Source organism: Embiotoca jacksoni, unplaced genomic scaffold, assembly GCF_022577435.1.
Source record: "Embiotoca jacksoni isolate LCO1_2020_lvr unplaced genomic scaffold, fEmbJac1.0.p SCAF_14, whole genome shotgun sequence".
Lineage (NCBI taxonomy): Eukaryota > Metazoa > Chordata > Actinopteri > Embiotocidae > Embiotoca > Embiotoca jacksoni.
In genome coordinates, this window is record NW_027185274.1 from 840,305 (window position 1) to 862,546 (window position 22,242).

Sequence of the window (22,242 nt, forward strand, 5' to 3'; positions counted from 1 at the left end):
ATAATGCTATATGCTAAACCTAATGCTGTGCACTGTGACAGGTTTATACAGGGTTAGAGAGGTCTGAGTGGGAGTCGGGGTGTCACCGAGCACAAGAGCTGTTTCCATAACCCCAAAAAAAACAAAAAACAAATCAGAGATGAAAATGGGAATGATCATTTCAAAATGATGGAAAATGGTGTTTCAGGTTGTGAAAGCCTTGATGGACAGACAGAGAGAGAGACGTGAAAGTGAACGAGGTTCACGTATAGAAAGAGCCTGACTGATAAATGAGCTTCATGCAGGAAGCGGTGCAGGACGGCCATTAACTAAAGTGACCTGTAACGTCATGCTCTCCCACAAAGAGCACCACAAGATAATAAACCGCATTTCAAAACATGGAGGTGCAGAGATTAAGACACCTTCCTCCCAAATTCCAGAAATATTTGCAGCAAACGAGTCGTTTGTGGAGTTGATGTGTCAGCAGGTTTACAGACTGGACTACACACACACACACACACACACACACACACACAGACATGCTCATTCATCACTCTCCGACACTTGTTTTTGCGGGTCATGCGGGGTTGTTGACATTGTGGGACAAACGAGTTCAGCCGTTCATAACACATACGTGTTCACGTGACATGCCTCCCCGTGAAGCCACATTCTCAACTCGAAGCAGCAGCCGTCCGCAGCCGGACCGAAGCTGCACGATGCTACTCAATAACTGAACTGCTCAGAAGTTTTCACAGGAAATCGTTCAGTCGTTCAGTGTTCAACACTTCTCTCTCTCGTAGATCCCCGACGGCCCCCCAAAGCACTTCTACTGTGTTCCAGATGTTATACACACTGTTTTGAGTGCATCACTGTGTTCACACCGTCAAGTACAGAAACATGCAGTTCACTACAAGTACCAGGATGATGCACTCAAAACAGTGACAAAAAAAAAGTGTGAAACTCTGGACACCTTCCACCCTAAACGGTCGCCATCTTGGCTCCGTAGAGGAAGGGGGCGGGGCCACCACCGTAAATAATTTTCAAATTAAAGCGTCTGAGGAAGCTGCCGCTGTTCCTGAACACAAAACGAAAGTGTTTCTTTTTCACTGCTGCTGCTGGACAGAAGAACCAGTGTGTTTATTCAGCGTGTTAAACCGAGGGCGCGAAAACACCTGGATTTCTGAGTAAAATCATTTATGCAGCAGATGTTTTGGCGGGGTTATTTCAGGTCAGCAGTGTGCGATTTGAAAGAACACTATCCTGTCCCGAATTCCTGCACTAACACACGAGTAAGAGCCCTGACATGGGGAAAAAAAAAAAAAAAAAGCACTATTTGTTTGGCCATGCGCATCGCGTGCTCATGCTGGCTCCATAGCGGCATGCGGCGAGAGCGTCGTTGCCGGGAGGTTTCAGCGTTTCCCTCTGACCTGCCGGTCTCCGTTGCGCGGTGCCGACGGCGCGCCGGGCGTCCTCACCTCCTGATGAGTGCTCTCGGTGCTGCTGCACTCCTCCTTCAGGTTCTCCTCGTCGCTCTCCCCTCTGCCTCTGCGCCAGGCGGAGCGCGGCCGAGGACGGCGTCCCTCCCAGGACGTTCTCCAGAGACGGCCTCCGCCCGGAGCCGTCGGCCGGGCCCCCGGGGAAGCCGGACCTCCCCGAGCCCAGAGGGTCCAGCCCGGTGCCCTCTCCCTTGTTGTATTCAGCGCAGAGGTTTAGGATGGTCTCCAGTCGCTGTCTCTCCTGCGGCGACACACAAACACAACCAAAAAGAACGACATCAGACCGAGGTTGGACGGGTGTGGAATAATACGCTGAAAATATTCCCCTTAAATGTAGCAATTGAAATTGGGTCTGAAAACACACGGTCAAACTTTTACTCATCAAAATGGATTAAAACTTTTAAATAGTTCAAACCTGACTGAGTATTTGTATGCAGTTTTATTTGAAAGGCCAACTTCAGCTTTATATTTCAACCTCACTGACATGTCAGTCTCGGCCGACATCAGATAGAGCCCCGCCGCGGTGAACACGTCCCCGCTACCTCATTTCCTGTTGAGCTGGTTGGAGTTGCCACGGCAGCAACTGATCACGATCAGAAGATGGCCAGCTCAGAAAGAAGACCTGATGTCGACAGTAGAGCTGCAACTAATGACTGTTTTCATGACTGATTCATCACTTGATTCATTGTTTGGTCAGGTGTGCGTCTTTCAAAATAAAAGACAAAATATATACACCACACAAGTATATCGTAAACAAACACAGTACATGAAAGGCAATAGTTAAACGAGTGGTAGCAATAAAAGTGACTATAAAAAAAAAGGAAATAACAATAAAAGAATATTTAGCTTCTATAGTTGGGTTTGTTTGGAAGACAATAATCACGTCTAAAGAAACTGAATGATTCAAAACAAATATATCCAAATTAAAAAAAAAACCTCATCAGTCAAGTCAAAAGCAATGAAAAGCGTTCCTTCACAAACGTCTTTTTGTGTGTGTTGTTGAACAAAGGACGAGGGTTTGGAATAAAAAAATGTAAAAACATTCTTAGAATCCGCTCCCCGTCACATACCAACACTCGGCGAACCAAATCGTTCTCCACCCACAAATAAAAGCTCCGGTGCGTCTTTTCTCCGTCACGCAGAGCTTTTTTCCCACCGACGGGAGCATCTGCATGATGAGGCGCTGCAGCCCCCACCATCAGCTGAGACCTCTAATCTGGGGACCCGGTTGGCTTTTAACTGAGCAGGTGGGAGTAAAAGACCCCTTTGGGCTGTAGGACTTAAAAAAAAAGACAAGAAAAGAAAAGAAAAAAAAGAAAAGAAGCCAAATTTCAAACATTTCCTGGCGGGTCTACGACTTCCACTCGTCCTCCTACTCAAACATCTGCTTGATTGTACACACAGATTAGACCACTCAGCGCTCTTGACGCCTGTCTCCTTTCAGGCAAGAAAAGCTGACTGAAATTTGTCTCCATTTGATTTCCAGACAGCCTCGAGGCGACCGAACCCGTCTGACGGATCACGGGCAGAATTTCATGCCCTTTAAATGTGTTTTTTTACCTCAAACATAAATCAACTTTTAAATTTGACGGCTGACATATGCACTGTGCTGGAACGACCCCCCCCCCCCCAACCCCTCCAATTGGCTGCCCGTTGACAGGTTCGCATGAATCATATTTTACAGTGTTTCTTCATGTGGTTCTTTATAATGCCAGAGATTGTTGCTGCCAAGAGGCCGCCAAAAAAAAAAAAAAAGTTTGGACATTTTTCTGTAGACGTCATTAGCGGGTCGGTCGGGGCTGGGAGGGAACAAGGTGGTACAACGGGTCAGTGTCGATCCCTAAACTTCTTTCCTCGACGCCGGACGCTCCGTGGCCCAGTTGGAAACGGGGGTGGTTCGGCTTGAACAACAGATATTTCCACAGTTGAAAAAAATTTGGGCTTTTCAAAAGCGCCCTGGTGACTGACTGAGAAATATGTCCCCAAATTTAAAGCAAACGGCGTCTTTTGTTTTATAAATCAGATTCAAGCGTTTCCTAACCATTTAACTAGAAACAAAAGTCAAAAGTAAATCACATCTATGCTGCAAAAAGTCCAAATTCAGGGTCTTACTCACCCTCGTGGTGGAAAAACCAGGAGAAGCCAAAAAAAAAAAAAAAAAAAAACCTCAAACCTTGAAATAAGCCACAAACTCAAGTCAATACAGCTTGGCCCGAAGACAGATGAACAAATACCGGCTTCCTGCGAGGAGCCGGTAATACCCCTGGTGTCTGACAACAACACCCCCCCCCCCCCCCCCCCCCCCCCCCCCCCCACACACACACACACACACACACACACACACACACACACACACACACACACCGGCAGGACGGTGATAGTTGGGCTGAATCATTTCTCTGTAAAAGTTCTGCCGCGGGCGCTTCAACGCGTTAAGTGCCGTGAAATAACCCGCGTCGTGCTTTGGCGCCATGTGGAGGAAATGAAACTGAATAGCTTCTCGCGTTCCAAACAGCGGATGATGGAAAACAAGAAGTTACGAGACGCACAGCATGCAATAACACCGCATGTGGCTGTTCACCGGAATCAAACATTCAGTGCAACGAAACTGGACGTCGCAGGCCGATGAAAGAAGAGGCGCGGCAACAACAACCAACAGAACTAAAGCCGACGTGTTAATAACTAAAACATACTGTTGTTGAGTTATTTACATTCGCTATTATATATAATGTGCATTGATCCTTTTTTTAAAATTTATTTGTATTTGGCCTCAAGTTTGTCTCATTAGCCTTTATTCTACCTAAAAGAAACTAAGATGGCTGATTGTGTGGATCACTGGCTGACAAATGCACTGTAAGCATAAACATATGTATCACAGCAACATGTATTAACCACGACTAAGACATTCAAAATGTCAAGAAAAAAAACATGTATATACCTTTTACGACAGTCACTCAATGACATATTGTACACAGCCTGGTACAGTTAGCAGGCGCAAAAGCTCATATTTGAAAATAATATATGAAGCTACAATGGAAACAAGTTTAAGTTGTTTAGAGACACAAAGTTCAACTCTTTAGCGAAGTATGTTTTCAGATGTCAAAACTTTCCAAAGTTTGCATGAAGAAAACAATGGAATGCCCAAGTTCACGAACTTCTCCTCCCACCGGACTCCCGTTCACACATTCCTCGTCCCTCCTCGTCTCACCCGGTGGACGGCGGCTGTCCCGGCGACCCGGTCGGATGAAGACACCTCCAGGCCGCTGCTGATGATTTATGGTTGAACTTTAGCCGTTTCGTGCGTTAAATGATTTCCCTTGTACTCTAAATTTCTAACAAAGTTCATGTTTTGTTTTTTTTACACACTGGGGGTGTTTTGTTTTTCATGCGATTAAAGTTTAATATTTGAATTTTTGTCATCAGTACTTTCACACTGAAGGTAAATATTACACGACCGCGTCCTCTACCGCTTCTTCTTTCTTTACCGCTTCCTCTACCGCTTCCTCTTCCACTCCCTCTTCCGCTCCCTCTTCCGCTCCCTCTCCCTCTTCCTCTACCGCTTCCTCTTCCGCTTCCTCTTCCGCTCCCTCTTCCGCTCCCTCTCCCTCTTCCTCTACCGCTTCCTCTTCCGCTCCCTCTTCCGCTCCCTCTCCCTCTTCCTCTACCGCTTCCTCTACCGCTTCTTCTTTCTTTACCGCTTCCTCTACCGCTTCCTCTACCGCTTCCTCTTCCGCTCCCTTTTCTGCTCCCTCTCCCTCTACCGCTTCCTCTTCCGCTCCCTCTTCCGCTCCCTCTCCCTCTTCCTCTCCCTCTTCCTCTACCGCTTCCTCGACTCCTGTGGTCACCCCGAGGTTACCAGCCACTTCCACAGCTGTTAAAAAGTGCTGTAATATTTCTTTACTCTGATGGCAAAAAATGAACAATAAGCCATGAAATTGTTTGGTTTGATGGTTCAGACTCCCCCTACCGGCAAAATAAGATGCCAACTTACAAGATACCGAACTAACGGTGAGGTAATTGAAACAATAAACGCCTCCTGAGTGGGAAACCAGGTGTTTACTTCCCGTTTTAAGTTCTAAACCACTGAAGTGTGACATGTTTAAAAGGCACAGAAGCCACAAGAATGTGTACGTTTGGAAAAGGCTCATGGTGTCGTTTAAACACATATTGGCATTATTATTATGTCGAATGCTTTCTCCTCTTTGTAGAAATTGCATGAATATGTGCATAAACCAAATAGTACTAATCCCCTTCATTAATTCATTCATTCATTCATTCATTCCCGTACGTACTGCAGACAGTCATCCACCATCTCACTGTTGTTTTTCCCTCATTTAGTGGCTTTACATTCCTTCTTTTCATCCTCCCAGCATCTCTTCCTCAGGTCTCCCCTCTCTCCCCTGGGAGTCGGTGTCTCCCGTTTTCTCTCATGCCCTTTAATGTCGTCGTCCCCCCCCCCCCCCCCCCCCCCGTCTGCATACCTTTGATTCGAGCAGTTACTATTAAAGCGTACGCAGGCGTGTTGTTCTTCGGCCTACGTCGCGGGCGTAAACAGCAAATGTCGGGCGCGGAGTGTCGCCAGAGTAAACCGGGGAAAGTTCAACAAAGCCTTTATTCTCTACATATATCTGCAGGCGGGGGGGAGGGGGGGGCGTCTGTCATGTTCATGTTTAACAGTCTGCAAAACAAACCCCCGTTCATGATCCAACCGCAATGCGTGGGGGAGTTGGAGGTGTTCGTGGTCCCAGAGGAGGAACAAACAAGAACATCCTCAGAGATATTTCTGTTGAATTTTCTGCTGTTGCTTTTTTTCTTTCTTTCTTTCTTCGTCTCTCCCTTTTCTATCCCTGCAGAGCACACGAGCATCAAAACGTGTGTGTGTGTGTGTGTGTGTGTGTGTGTGTGTGTGTGTGTGTGTATGGAAGGGGGTGGGGGAGGGGGGGTGAGCAGGCTCTCCAGTGGCCGCCAACCTCTCCGGATAATGAGCTGCTGGTCCTTCCATGTCGGTGTCGCCGGCACTGATCTCCAGATGAAACCGTGGTGTCGTCGCCCCCCCCCCCAGGTGGGAGGCGGCTGGCATTTAAAAGCGCTGACGCCTCCTCTTCAGAGGAATCTCTCAGGAGCGAAGGCCAGGTTCCAGCTCTCGCGTCGAACCCCTCCAGCACAGAGACCAGAGCGTCAAGGACGAGACGCAGACGACTGAAAGGGCTCGTCGTCATTTTTACATTCTTTAAACCGCGGCCGGTTGACGACGAGCGGGCGCGGTTATTGCTGCAGGACGGAGACACGCCTGCAAGATGAGCAGCCGGTTGCGTCAGCTTTGTTAAGTTTAAGCAATTTGCAGTGCACAGATGTTACGAGATGAAATATCAATATCCTAAACAACTCGACAGCAGCTGGTTGGTACAACAGTGAAACACTGTGCTGAGTATCCGTGTGAGAGCGTTTAGCCGGGGAGGGGATGACGTGATCTGATTGGAAACCCGGCGATAATACGTCCCCGCCCACTGCACCACAGGCCTGTCAGTCAAACAGACACGCCCCCCCCCACCCCCCTGCCCACCCACCCCCAAAAACACACCTTTTTAAAGCTTGTTTTGGAATTAATGATGGGATCATTTTCGGATGGACGGCCAGAAAACAAATAAGAAGGAGCGACTTTAGCTGACCACCAAGAAATCTTACTGAGACTTCTATGAGACTCGTTGAATGGGAGTCTGTGGAGGCTTTTTGAAGACCACCTCTAGTGGCACCCGGTGGTATCGCAGCTTGAGGCGCTTCCGCATCGGCCTCATTTTCCAGAGCCGGAAGCTACGTCCACTTTTATGCATACAGTCTGTGGCTGGAGCTCCAACTGGGAAACTCTCACTTCACTGAGAGGCGGACGAAGAGTCAAGAAGTGTAGATCGGCGTTCTGATACCAAACGACAGGCTAACGGTAGTCAGGCCTTATGGGTAATATGTGTGTAATACCTCGTAGACATTGTTTATCCCTCTCATGGATGCTCACTGATGTGTCCGGTCGAGCTCTGCTGATGTTGCAGATAATCGCTTGCTGCCGGCCGTGAGAGTTTTCACCGGCAGATTGTTTACATTTAGCATTTTGACCAAAAAAAAAAAAAAAAAAAAAAAGTTTTTTGAATGTTTTCAGATGACCTCAATGATGTCGTTCATTTCATGATCTCTTTACTATTTTCTCACAGCTGACAGCCGACGCGGATTCTGTTAGACGTTTGGTCGTGTCCCCGTTTGCACCTACTCAAACAAGTTTGAGAATATATATTCTTTATGGTAAGATTTATTTTGTATTTTTAGGTTCTGAAGGTCAAGCTCACGTCTTTGGACCAAATAGGAGCGTCCCAATAAATCCTTAAAACGCCTCAGTCACTCCTCTTCGAGGGAACACGAACACCTATCGTTCAATGTAACACAATTTATTTGAAAAAAAATCTGTAACTTGACCTCCTATCGAGACAATATGTACACTGAGCAGGAAACTACAGCTAGTGACTGGCTAGCTTAGCTTAGCTTAGCATAAAGGACGAGGTTGTCACGTCATTTGTTTCACTTCTCCGGTTTATGAGTGAACGGAGCTTTCCGGTTATGCAAAGCTGCAATAATGTGACGGCATGTGTCATATTTCATAAACTCAACTCATAAAACCTGCAGTGCAAAAGCGGTCGGAGTCATGAAAGCTCCCCCTTGTTAATGAGCGAAACCGAGCCGGGGAGCTCGTAAAACCTCGGCGGCATCACATGCGGCCCGACGGGCCTCAGAACGGCACTCACGTGGTACGATCTCCGTCTATTTCCATCCGGCCCGGGAGCTTTGTTAATATTAGCAGCGGCGTCGGTTACCTCCGTGAGAGCTGCCGGAGTACTGCCGAGGAGGACCGGCTTCTCCCGAGCCAGAGCCAGCAGGTACACCGCGGCCCGCTCCCTGTTCCCGGCTCGTCCCGGCGCCACGCGGTACCGGTCCATGACGGAACCCCCCACACACACACACACACACACACACACACATCCCCGAACCCTCCTTCCCTACATCCCTAAACCTTACCCAGGTCTTGTGAGAGGTGCCGAGGAATCTGTTCGAACGGGGGGGGGGGGGCGCCGACCGCCTTCAGCTGTTCAATCCAATATGTTCGTAGCGGGAGATAACAAGGGATTAAAACAAGCTTTGAAGCACTTTTCAACAGAGTTCGCCGCGTATTCGCTCAAAAGTCAAAGTCTCTGTAATTATTTCTCCTTTGACTGTTTTTAATACTGGAACAAATAAGCCGAACCCTTTGAAGTGTTTTTGTGGAGCGTTAACACGTCTGAGCGGAGGCGTATGAAAATACCTACAAACCTGTTTTCTGATATCGGGGGGGACGTGGGAGGTGGGAGGGGGGCTTCTGGGAGGCGCGTTTGGAGGAAGGACGCTGAAGAAGGTGCTGCTTACGCTGCTAAAAGTTTACATGCCAATTAACAAGGCAATCATAAGGAACCCAGTTAGTTTATGTGGTTCCAAAACAATGAAGGAGCCCGCGAGACACTCTGAGGTACAAAGACTGCATGATAGAACTATTGTGTGTGTGTGACATCATCAATTTATTGTGATGTAGTTATTAGTTTCATTTGTATATATATACTGTATATATATATAAATATATATATATACACACACTCGTGTATCATTAATATATAATTACAAAAATATTAAAGCCGCAGAGATTCGTTGATTATTTAATTTTGCTCATTGGTAGAAAAAAATAATTAAACAAATCAAATAATAGTTATTTTTAATAGTTCTGATTGATCTGATTGGAAACCTGGCGATACCACGTCCCACTCACCGATAGCTGTAACCTGACTGCACCACAGGCCTGTCAATCAAACAGACGAGCCCCCAAAAACAGGTATTTTTGAAGCTTATTTTATAATTAATGACGGGATTATTTTCAGATGGACTGCCGGAAAACTAAGAAGGAGCGACTTTAGCGAACGACAACAAAATAACCCGTGGAAAAAATGAGTGAGGATTTTATGAGACTAGTTGAGTGGGAGTCTGTTGAGCCTCTAGTGGCACTCGGTGGTATTGCAGCTTCTTTTCTTTTGACTGCTGGGACTGTTGGTCAGGCCTCTCCTTGGGATTTGGGACAAATATATTAATGAATCATTTATCACTATTTTCTGACATTTTACAGATCAAATGTTTAGTAGAGAAAAATCTAAAGTTAAATTCACAGCCGGTGGCAGCCATTAAAATGTATAAAGCATAGAAATATTCCATATTTATACAGCCGAAGGTCAATATGCAACATAAAATTGGTTTTGGCATTACAATACATTTGGTTTTACTGCAACTTTTCACGATGTTCTGTGAAATAACACAAACAGATCTCACGACCAACCTGCTCTGTTAATAACTGTTCAAAGGAGGAGAGCAGGAAGCTGCTCGGCGGCCCCCGAAAGTCTCATGTTTACTAAAGATTCATTTCAGTCTGCAGAATTTGAATCACTACAAATTTGTCAGGATGTACAGGATCAACTACACCGAAGTCCTCCACCCTCAGTTTATAGTGAGCATTGATTGGGATTTTAAAGTATAAAATGTCAGAAAAAAGAGAAAAACAGTAAATTACCATATTACTTTTTTTTTTTTTTTTTTTTTTTTTTTTTGGTGCTGAATTTACCAGCATAGAAAACTGTGGAAAAACTACCAAATGTTCAAACTGGTGTCAATTTTGTGCATAAAAACGTAACTTTCTGTCAGTGGACTTACCAACAGTAAAGCCTGCTTAGTCGAGGTAACTATGGCAACAACAACAACTTCAGCTTAAATTGGCATCGTTTACAGCACTGCTCATTATTATTAAACATCGTGACATCCGGCCTCTTTTCACAATAATCATAACAATAAACATCTAATTATTAGATTGTTATTGTAGCAGTATTTCACGATGTGCGTTGCTTTTTTTTTTATTACAAAATATTTCACTGTCGTATTTTCAGAATATACAAAGATTTATTGGATGTTTTCGGACAGATTCTTAATTTTTTTATTTGACTTTTTCATTTTGATCATCTGATATTTTTATGCAATAGTGGAAAACTTTGTGACGTCATGTCTGAGCATTGTGTCTTAAAAGGACCTGAAATGAAATAAGTGGGCCTTTTTCCTAACTCGGTAAGTAAAAGTTTGCACTGTGGGACGACCCCCTCTAGTGGAGAGGTCACAAAACAGCAGCCTGCACTGCTGCAGTTCAAGCAGAAGCTCTGCGAGGTTTCCCGCAGCCTTCCTCCGCTGTAGACGGTGTCGATCGGTGAAACGTCACGGACAGAATAAAAGCGTCCCGATGCCGCTCTTGTTTTTTCGGTGGAGAAAATCCACACGTGGCGTATTTTGTCCGTGCCGTCTCGAGACTGGATTACCGCAGCTTTCCTTTGGGAAAGATTTATCTCTGTCCCAGATAAAGAGCCATCGAGCCCGCCGTCTTATCTGTCTGAGCACGCCTCTCTTTTCCTGTTTTCCAGGGACCCCCCGCTTTGATTTTCAAACCCAAACGATGGGAATCGCGGCGATCTGCCCGCCACAGCAAACAGATTTATTCTGAAGTCTAAATATTTACTGCTACGTCCTTTTTTTCCCCTCTTTTTTTTTTTTTGCTACAGAAAAAAAAAACTCGGGTTGTCCCCTCTACCCCCCCACTGTGTTTGTGCAGTGGAGGATATATGTATATATATATGGCAGAGCTAGGTGGGCAGTGCTTGGTGTCCCGTCAGTAGCTGGATATATTTGGTCGTGTTCTGAGGGAGATGCCGATATACGTGCTTAGCGTTCAGTCTGACGAGCGCAATGGGGGGAAGAGGGGGGTGGGGGTGGGGGGTTATATTTGGTCCACCTAATCCTCGTGGACGCCGGCAAAGGTGCCAAACATGCAGGGGAAGACTCCGACATTCGGGACATCCCGCCGGGCTGCAGGAACGATGCGGCACGGGAAAAGAAACGCAGAAGAGAGGAGAGGAAAAAGGATGGAAGGGGACGGAGGGACGGGAAGGACGGGGGGCCGGGGGGGTGTGGTCGGTTCAGGTTGTCGGTGGCCGCCTGCCATGTGATGATGATGCGAGAGTCCAGAGAGAAAAAGCCTCACGCGGGCCTCTATTAAAGATGCATTAAGCAATCTGCGACCTTTCCCGACCTCCGGCAGCAACCAGTAGGGATTTGGGCAAACGGATTTCCTTCTCCGCGGGACTCTGGCGGAGGATAACGCCCCCCACGGCCCAGAGTGGAAGCAAAACGGGCTTCTTCCCAGTGAGATAATGAGTCGGTGCGCAAAGTAAACTCAACTCAGAATAGCAAATGACAAAGTGGTACCTTCGCTTCCTTCGTCATCTTCTATTCTGGGGTTGAGAGAGAAAGCTTTTTTGTAACGGCAGCTGCATGCAGCTCAACTCACGTCACGGCCCCTTCAAAGTAAAAGCAAACACACGGCGGTCTGATGCAACATCTTACAGTTACCGCTACAGCTACAGTAACCCCCCCCCCCCCCCCTTATCGAAAAGAATGACGTAATCCAGAATGGCGTCATCGGAAAGATGAAGTCGTCTTCAGACGGACACGGGGCGACGGGTCTTCCTACAGACGGTCCAATCAGAGGGGACCTCACCTCTGGCTCCACAGGAAGGCATCATGTCGTCTGATATACGTGCTGCCGCTTCAGACTCGAGCACCTTTTTTTATTTATTTTTTTAATGTCAATTTCTCTCCCGGTAGTATTCGATATCCTGCCGTTTCTCATTTCTTACGACGGGCAGGAAAGGACTCCTGTGAATCTGTGAGGGGAAACTCAAAACTGCAGGATAATGATGTTATGTATCAGTGTGGGACACAAAGACAATCCAGGCAATCTGTGTTCGAGTAAACGGGCGCAAACCGTACGCTGTATATAAAGACGGACGACGTATCACCACCTCCTCCCACCGTACAAAAGTGAAGCCAAAATACTCTTGAAAACGGGTGCTGCCTTCTTTTTTTTTCCGGTGACATCGTTTCGCAGCCTGAGTCGGAAGACGTGTTATTGAACCTTCACCACGTCCAGCCACCCCCCCCCCTCGCTACGCAACGCAGAACGGTTGCTAAGGAACGTCACCGGAGCTCATCTCTGAGATATTTCGGCCGCACTTCTGCCGAGCCGTCGTGTCCTCCGTCTTTAAAAAGAGTCTGTGAAGTTGGAGGATTTGTGAGAGTCAAAATCTCACAATAGTCCCTTCAGAGTCCCTTCAGAGTCCCTTCAGTCCTTATTTGTCCTGATGAAAGCATGTGTCGGTGGATCGGAGGAGCTGCCGTCTCCCAGCAGCCTCCTGCTGCCTCCGATCTGCACACTCCTGCTGATTTCACAATAAGGACTCTTTTTCCTGAATAAACTTCTTTCGAGACTCGCTTGTTCACGTAACTTTGTTTTTATTCTGGTTAACCAGTTGTGTGAATGAGTAGCAGGCTGTGTGTGTGAGAAAGGCTTTTTAAACACTCACGGGCAAAAAAAAAAAAAAAAAAAATCAGTCATGACGGTGAGTCAACTGTGACTAATTACAGACCCTGCAGCTCCAACGCCCTGCCTCCTCTCAGAGCGCCAAGTTTCTGCAGTGTAGAAAACACAATAAGATAACAGGCTGCTGAGGAATCTTCCACCGACTCTCCAGAAAGCCTCCACCCCCACCCCCCCCCCACCCCCTCTCCTCCTCCCCCACCGAGCACCGAGTGCCATATTTGTCCTGACGCGATTATGTTCTTGACCTCAGGTGCTAATGCGAGTTATGTGCACATATCTAATGTCAATATTGCCCTTTGTGTTCCTGTAAGTTGTTCCAGCTCAAAGGTTGTTGTGGCTAATAACCCTTCAAAGGGAACAAAGAGGGGGTTTTAGTGTTTGACTGATTGAGGTATGCGACGGCCACTTTTAGGACCAAACAGCCTGTATTTTTGCCCAGAACGCAGAAATGACATCTTAAATTCAGATGGGATTTCATCCGGCTGCTCCTCCTGTCCAGCTTCACCTCCTCGTAGCTCATAGTAAATCGTTGGGCCTTTTTTTTTTTTTTCCATCTCCTGCATTAAACCAGCTCATGTTCAGCTAAGCAAAGAAAGCTGAAAATGTTTTCGCTTAACTGAAGAAAACATGTTAACGCCATCATATGGGCCTATTTGGGAACCAATAGGAAGACTGTCAGGTGACCCTAGCGGCTAATGTCATGTGCTGTTGTGATGGCAGTTACAGCTTCTTTTCCATTCTCCAGCGAAGCTAGTTTTTAATCCAACATTTTGTTGGATCGGTGCCATTAAAAGTATTCCAATCTAGCTCTTTCTCTTTGTACATACGATGATTAATGTGATGAGTGAGCTAAAAAGCCATTAGCCTACGCAAAGCTCCCGTGATGCCGTTTCCCCGCCACTTGCTTCACCAATATCTTTTCACTTCTTACGCTGCAGTCGAAAAAAAATGTCCCCGCTGTCTCCATCTTTCTTCTAAATCGGCCACCTCTCGACCGGTCTCACCGAGCTATTAAAACTGCCGTATTAAACTAGGTGTGATACGCATGTCCACCGAATTTGGTGCATGTAGGTAAATGTAGCCGCCGGGGCATCTCTTTAGGGGGCGCTAGGGAGCCATTTGGCCACATCCGCTTGTGACACCGCTAAAATACTAAATGTTTCCCCGGGAGAGACGTGTGTACCAACTTTCAGGAGTTTTTGAGTACGATAACGCCTCCAAAAATGCAGTTGTATGCGGTTGAATAATAATAACAATAATTTTTTGAAAAACAATAGGGCCCTAATAATCACTGAATTTAGATCTACTCAGTATTGAGCATTGCTCTCAAAACAAATCTGGAGTGAAAGTTGTATGTTGTATTCATAATTCCATTAAGGTGTTCTTTTATTCTGAATCAGAGTATGAACTTTTTTTTCCCTCCAAACTGGCAGAGCTGCTACAAACTCTCACACCACGCAGGCGACCTGATTAACAAGCAGTCTGCAGCTTCACTGCTGTGCAGGAATCCTCCAGTAAAGCCAACGGAGACTTTCATTGGCTTCAGAAACTTTGTTCTCCCCGTCGGTGCTTCGCTTACCTCAGCCTGAACTCGACCGTGACCTCAGCCCATGCCATTCAGTCAACTCTCCTCATAAATGATATTTCCATTGACGCCCACAGATGTCTACAATCTGCCCGGAGTGACAAAATGTTTTTGTTTTTTTTTTCCTGTAGAGTAACCAATTTTTTTTATTATTATTTTTTTTTTTTTTAAATCCAGCATTTTCAACCATTTTATTATTCTAAGGCAGACAGGAGACGTCTGCTAGCTCTCAAAAACACTTTTACAACCCGTGGCTGAACATGATTCATTCAAAAGAGGATTTGACCGCATCACAGAGTGACGTACAGAGTGGCGAGGTCAGAGAGTACGGTGTCGTAACTCCAACGGGTTACCTTCTCCACATACCATAATAAAACCTTCAGTAAATCCTAATTTCAAAAAAATGAAAAGGAAAGTCCAGTTTATTTTGGCTCTGAATTTATGGTCAAAATCCAAAATATCAGCATGACAATAACTGCTATAATCTGATAAAACATCATTTCTTTTTTTAAATAAATTTTACTTTTAGACTGGATGTCATGATGGTGTATAGGAGGTACCGGAACACCACCCGGCACAACAGGAGACGGAGGGCACGGCGTCCCTCCAGCTGAGCTGCCTTCACTCCGTCTCCTGCTTTTAACAAAAAAAAAAAAAAAAACAGCCGCTCGGTAATTACAAGCCGGGCGGACAAACGCCTTCTCACACAGGGAACAAACGCATATAAAGGCCTTTTTAAAAAGGACTTTGTCCCAGCAGTTTCATTCAGCCTGGCAGACAAGTTCAAGATGTCGACCGGGCGCTCCCCCGTTCCCCCCCCCCTTCCCCTTCTGTGCAGTTTGTGGAAACAACAAACAATGCGGTTGCTATGGGCCCGTCGGGGCGCCGTGGAGCAGACGGTTCACGGCCTCGATCGCTCCTCCTTCTCCAAACAAACGTGGAGATGCCGCAATCGTTGAAGCTCCAGGAGGTCACACGGATCGGAGCGAGGCCGAGCCTCCGCGACATCATTTACACCGTCCTGGGGATGATGCAACTCTCCCGGTGATAATCACGCCGATGCTCGGAGCGCTTTTTTCATCGACGTACCCGAATGATCTCCGGTGAAATCCTCAAACGTTACACCGGAGAGTTGCTTACTGCTGCAACTCAGACGCATTTCAGCAGAATCAAGAAAACAAGAAAAAATAAATAAATAAATTTTTAAAAAAAATCGGCACAAATTTGAAACTTTCTTTGCAAATTATATGCAGTAAATTATATTCAGTAGACCTCACCGGGACACGCCGAGGTGACGCCGGGAGCTCTGAGCGCGATGATTACAGATGCGTTCATGTTTTTATGCAACAGGTCACTGATGAGTTTCACTGGAAACAAAATAGCTTTACACTTTTTTGGATGTTTGGTTCTCCATAAAATTTCAAGAGACTTTAATTTTCAATGTTCAGGCTGCAACTACCAGCTATATTCATGACTGATTCATTTCTACATTATTTTCTCAAATGATTGATTCATTGTTTGGGTCATGAGATAATATAATAACCTGAATCCCAAAGCCACGACTTCAACCGTTTTGTCTTGTCCGGGCAACAGTCAGTCGGCAGATATTCAGCTTTCTGTCACACGACACCAAGAACACGAGCGAGTCGCCGGATGTTTGGTGGAAATAACAACAAAGTATCATATCTTATCCACCGACTCGTTTTCAGAGCCCTGCAATGACAACGTCGGATTCAAATCCGTTGCTTTTTGCGCACCGCTCGGTAGTTATTTGTGTAAGCGCAGCCCTGCGTGCGCTCGGTCTGCCCTTGAACGTTCAGTTGAGAGGGTTCCTTGACTTTGTTCAAGGGCGCGTGGTGCAGAGAAAGGTCGCTGCAGATGTAAACACCGGCGAGCTCCCAGAGGGCCGCCTGCCTGTATGTGCCAGCAGTAAACCACAAACACACTTCCATCACCGGTCGGCCTGTTGACCTCCAACCTACACTCACAAGTCAAGTGTGTTGTTCAGGCCGTAGGTTCCTCTGAGACCCGATCGTGAGCCGTGGAAATGCAAGGACGCTTCGAACCGTTTTGTCCGTTCAGCATTTCAGGCCACGTAGAAGTTACAATGGTAAAATGGCACTACTTGACAAGTTAGTTGATAAACCGATTATTTTACTGATGAAATAAATAAGAACTTAATGGGAGATTAATCATTGGCCTGGAAACATCTTTGTTTTATCTCAGTGAGTTCAATATCTTTTTTGGAGGCAAAAAAAAACTGTAATTAGAAGGTTTTGCTTTTGTTTGTAGAAACGTTTGATGGCTGTTTGAAAACTCCTCAACAGACCGATCTTTGTTTTGGGTCCTATTCCCAAGACTGACTTGGAAGTTGCATTGAAGTGAGGGATGAAAGTCCAATAATAGACCAATAATATCAGCATTTCTGTCCAAATCCCTAAAAGATTTTGATAGGATTGTGATTATTAGCCGTCACGTACAATACAACTCGACTGTGAAATCTGAATAGGAAAAAGGTAGAAACCCTGAGAAGTATCGACTAAATCTGCTTTCGCATACGTTGAAACGATAGATCAGAAAAAAATTAATGAAATGAGTACTTTTTGAATGAACCCCGAATGAGAGCGGTTGGCCGGTGTGGTGCTGACTCACCAGTCTTTCCATCTCCTGCTCTCGAAGCCTCTCCTCTCTCTGCCGTCGGTGGTACTCAAGCAGCTCGTCCTCGTTGTCGCTGATCTCCGTGATGCTGTTCTTCCTCTCCCTCATGCCGGGGTGGGGTCTCCCAGAGGACATCTTCCTGTGGGTCCTGGGGCTGGCGACGGGGGACGAGCCGGGCAGGGAGCCCAGACTGTAAGCGGGCGACAGGGAACTCCCGAAGCTCGCCTTCCGTAACCCCGCGCCTCCACCGCCGCCCTCCATCATCATGGAGGTGGGCGATGGACTGCGGGCTCGGATCCCTCTGCTGCACGTCAACTCCTCTGACGTGGATCCGGTCTTGCGGCGTTGCCTGGGACTCTCTGGGATGAGCTTGCCCAGACCTGAGGGGCTGTCCGGAGTCCTCAACGTGGGTATCGTCCCTGGAAGAGCACCCGGGAGAACCGGGACCCCTCTACGGGCCATGGAGGGACTTAAGGGAGGCAGTTCTCTCATACTACTGGTACCTCCGCTGCCCCCGTTGAGCTCCAGGTTCCTCCTGGCCATGCGGGGGCTTTCAGGAGGCTGCAGCGAACGTGGATGCTGCTGCAGCGGCGAACCTTGGATGATGTGGACGATGGGGTCCAAGGGAGGCTGGAAGGCTCTGGTGGGTTGGGAAAGCTGCCTGGAGGGGCTGGAGGTAAGGGAGCAATCGGCCAGACCGGTCGGCTCTCTGAAGGGGCTGGCAGGCCTTTCCTGGAGCACCATGGTAGTCTTGGTCCTCGGACTGGAGGGCGACGGGGATGGACAGGTGGGGAATTTGGGAGTGAGCCTGGGGCTACTTGGCACAATGTTTCGACTACTGAGAGATTCACTGGAGGACAGAAGGAGGGTCTGTCGTGGGCTCTCAGACCCATCTTGGCCTAGTCCTCTGCGGCTTGGCTTGGGGCTCGGAGGAGCCTCCGTTAAGACCTTCCGCTGCATCCTGGGGCTTTCCTGAACCTTCTGGCCCACCCCACCGCTGCTGAAGTTAGGCAGTATGGTCCGTGGCTGGGGTACAGGCGGAGGCTGGGCGGTGAAGTTGTAGCTAGAGGAGCGTACAGGCACTGGTGGCAGAGAAGAACTCTGGTCCTGGGGTCCTCCACTAGGAGAGGGGCTAGTAAAGCTCCCACTGCTGGCAGCTGAGGGGGAGGAGAGTGGAGAGAAAGGAGGGGATGTGTTCTCGTAGCTAGACCCCACAGACATGGCCCCCGGGCTGGTAGGAGGGGACAACAGATACCGGCCCCCTCCGTTAACCATGGGTGACAAGGGAGAGTGGGGAATGGATTGACCTCCGGGAGGTTTCATGGCCTCTGAGGAAGAAGCCTGGGGGTCATCCATGACTAAGGAGTCCATAATCTCCTGGAGGTCCTTCTCAATAGAGCTGACGATCGCACTGTGCTCAGACTGGGCTCTCTCTCCAGGAGCTGGGGGAGACTGGACTGGCCTGGCCTGGTGATTCCCATTGACCAAACTCTCCGTGTCTAATAGGGAAGAAGACAAAAAAAAAAAAAAACAACAATAGTCGTCAGGTACAGGTACAAATATCGAATGTGTTCACATGTAACCTCTGAACGACAAAACTTCAAATTATTCTCCCATGTGTCGAATCCAAACAAACTCTTATGTCCCAAGTCATTAAATGTAAATAGAAAAAAAGCGTTTCAGGGAAGCAGTGTGCAGCGACGGCCTCATCTTCAATAAAAACACTACGTACAAAGACTGCTGGGCCGTGTTCAGACCAGGATTAGCCATGTGTAAAATTCTAGCCCCCCCCCCATTCATTTCAAGAAAGCAGCAGCAGTGGGGGTCCGGATCCCGAGGACTCCGAAAAAGACCACCAGGTCTGTCAACAAATATCATCTGGCGTGACACGACACTTGTCAATCATAAAAAATGCGCTGAGTCCACACTCTTAGCGACGCGCCACCACCGATGCTTGTCCTTCTTTCAGAGTAAAGGAGCTTGTTCACAGTTCTCTTCATCGCTGGCCTGAGCTCTTAATCTAAATACCATTGATAACTCTTAATTTGAGAGGGACATATATTATCTATGGATTACCTTGTGTACGATAAAGTCTAATGGCAATCTGCTGGATGACTTAACCTCATCCGTCTAGCGCTGGAGGTAATCGGGAGAGTGATAAAGCAGACATTGCAGTGCATTAAAATGTAACGCTTTTCAAGATCCCCGCTGTTAGCCTTTAAGACTTTGTCATGACTTTCCATAATAAATGTGGGATGCCGTCATAGTTTCTGGTGTTTAGTTAGGTTATGTTTCTGTGCAGAAAATATTTAAAAGAGTTCCAGTTACACTGAATGCAATCATCTCATGCTCTGGGTCAGACAATTTAAAAAAAAAAAAAAAAAAAACTTCTTTTTTTTTTAACCTCAATCTTGTCACTGTTATTTCAGATTTGTTTAAAAAGCAACACAGAGTTTCCCAAGTTTCCCACCCCAGTGTAGGATCCAGGTGAGCGTGAAGGGCAGAGGAGGGATTAGCGCTGAGGAAAGAAGGAAGGAGACAGATGAGGAGATGGACGGACAGACAGGCCGGTGCATGGGATAGGGATCAGGAGAAAATGTGCCTACATAACCCAATTACTGTGCGGCCCGAAAGCAACGTCGGACACGAGCCGGGTAATCTAATCTTAACCGTCTCCCTCTAATGTCAGCATAGTAGATTATTACGACAGAAACACACGGCCACGTGGGAGATCCATCAGCGTGGCCTTGAGGGCAGGGATCAGTGCACAGATCAGCTTCTAGTCATGTTAAATGCAAATATGTTTTAAATGGACTTATTGTCATTTTAAATGGAAACGCAAGGATGATTGCAAAGCGGGGTCATCGGTGAAACCACTGAGAGGTAATAAAAGACAAAAAGGAATCGTGGTGTCGTGCCCAACAGTGAATTAATAGCACGAGAAAGCAGAAAAAGGTCAGCTGAGATGGAGCAAATGATAAAGATAAACAGAACAGTGGAATAAAAATGATGTCTCTGTAAATATGGCTAATGTCAGACAGACATGTCCCACTCGCAAAACTGCTCTAAAATATAGAAGCATCACAAATAATGCATTAGCTGTGCTTCTTCGGCAGTGGTGGGAGCAGCTTTGCCTGCTCTCCTGTAACAACACTGCCACGCAATGACGCTTCTGCCCTCTGACAGCCTGATCACAATTGAATCTGAACACATTTTCATGCAAATGATGCAGAATTACGGTCCTGCAAGGCTGCCACGTCACAAAATGCCAATGTCACACCAATGCTAACAAACAACAAACCTACTTGATTCTTATGTGCAAGAGTCAAACACGAAGGAGGTGGGGGTAATAAATGCAACCGTTTGCTGAGGGGGAAGCCCATGCAATGATGTCATGGGATACAGACTATCGCCTCGAGAACACCGTGCCAAACTTCATTGAAAAATCTGCCAATTTAATGTTAGCGTAGTTGCCAGTAAAACTGAGTGTCTGACATCAAACGAATTGGGACATTTTATCACCTGCGAGGATCTCTATTACTCGGTATGATTTCCATCGTCATCAAGTGCTTCCCGAGATAAACAAACATTTGATTCAACTGCCATTCCCTAAATCTGTCCTTATGAGAACACACTGTGATATTATGAACCCTAGTGCATTAATGCTTGTATTTCCCGAAAATGACATATTTATTGAACGGCTACACGCTGAATAAAGACTCGATGTCAAATGAATTGATTCCAGTATGTAGTGTTATCCTACGACGTGTGTGTCTTCACTGATAATTACAAGAACATGAAACCGGCAGATTTTGAATGGACTTTGGCGTGTGACCGGTTCGCATTACTTCTCTCGCCCAAAGCTCGGGCATTAAAGCAGTAGGTTTACTCACATGAAGGAATATAACTGCGACCCGGTCAGTTTCAGTGCGGTTCACCTGCTACATGACACCCACGTGAGGCCCACATCCTCCGGACACCGGTAACAGCCCGGCTGTGACGGAGCCCCGCCGCGGCCGGCTCCACACACACCGAAGGAGATATGGAGATTCAACACCGCGGTGATATTTTAGCCGGCGTTGGGGTGCTGGCTGGGCACCGCTGCTTCACTACACTACCGCTGGTGTCAAGTTACCCCCACGAAACGTACCACAGCTTTTCCGGCCCTGACCTTCAAAATAAAAGCTCTGACTTAATCCGCGTCAAAAAAAATAAATAAATAATAACTTAACTGTATCGTGAACAACATATAAGAACAACCAGAGAAAATACTACTGTCCATTTCAATGTGACAGACATCGCAAATATAATTCGTGCTTGAGCAGAAATTGCAAATACTAACGTGGTCACTAGTTTTCTGAAAGGTAACATAATGCTGACTTGAGCAGCATATTTCTAAGTCCCACAGAAATTCAATCATTAAATAGAGTAGGTCAGGACAGCAGGCAATTACCTCAAACAATAATTAATATACTTTATTTTGAAGGGAAAGTTGTCTTACTTCCGTTATCGTGGCGACCTTAACCAAGCTATTCCTGTCCAAACTACTGCGAGATTTACAGCGCTGTTTTAAAGAGTCAAGGCAGTTGATTTTATGGCTTGTCACTGTTTGTCTCTAATGAAGATTTTGTCGGTTTTAGTTGAGACAGGGGAGAAGCACCAACAAATGATCTTCTGGGCAACAAACTGGGACACTGTGCTGTTATTTAACCGACATGAACAACCAGGTGTCAGAATGAACTTGGCTGCTACTGGAGCATCATTAAAAAGGATACAGACTGTTGTCATCCAGTGTCAATGGCAGCCCATAATATAGCATTGTATTAGATCTGATCACCAGAGCAACACATTAGCCGAAACAGTAAGGGCTTACATGAAGAGAAGAGAGTGTTAAAAATTCAATCAATCAAAACAAAGAACTTTGAAAGGATGGGATGAAGTGAAATTATTTCTGTGGTAGAAGCCTTCTTGCTGAATGTATGCACAAATTA

At 46.6% G+C, this 22,242-nt stretch overlaps 1 protein-coding gene across 1 annotated transcript in view; it reads right to left on the minus strand.

Moving 5' to 3' along the window:
* phldb1b (pleckstrin homology-like domain, family B, member 1b) overlaps nt 1-22,242 on the minus strand; it is an 89,751-nt gene that overhangs the window by 30,397 nt on the left and 37,112 nt on the right. The window contains 3 exon segments of the mRNA XM_069147364.1: nt 1,407-1,514; nt 1,516-1,716; nt 17,246-18,750. Of these exon segments, the coding sequence (XP_069003465.1) occupies nt 1,407-1,514; nt 1,516-1,716; nt 17,246-18,750 (1,814 nt within the window).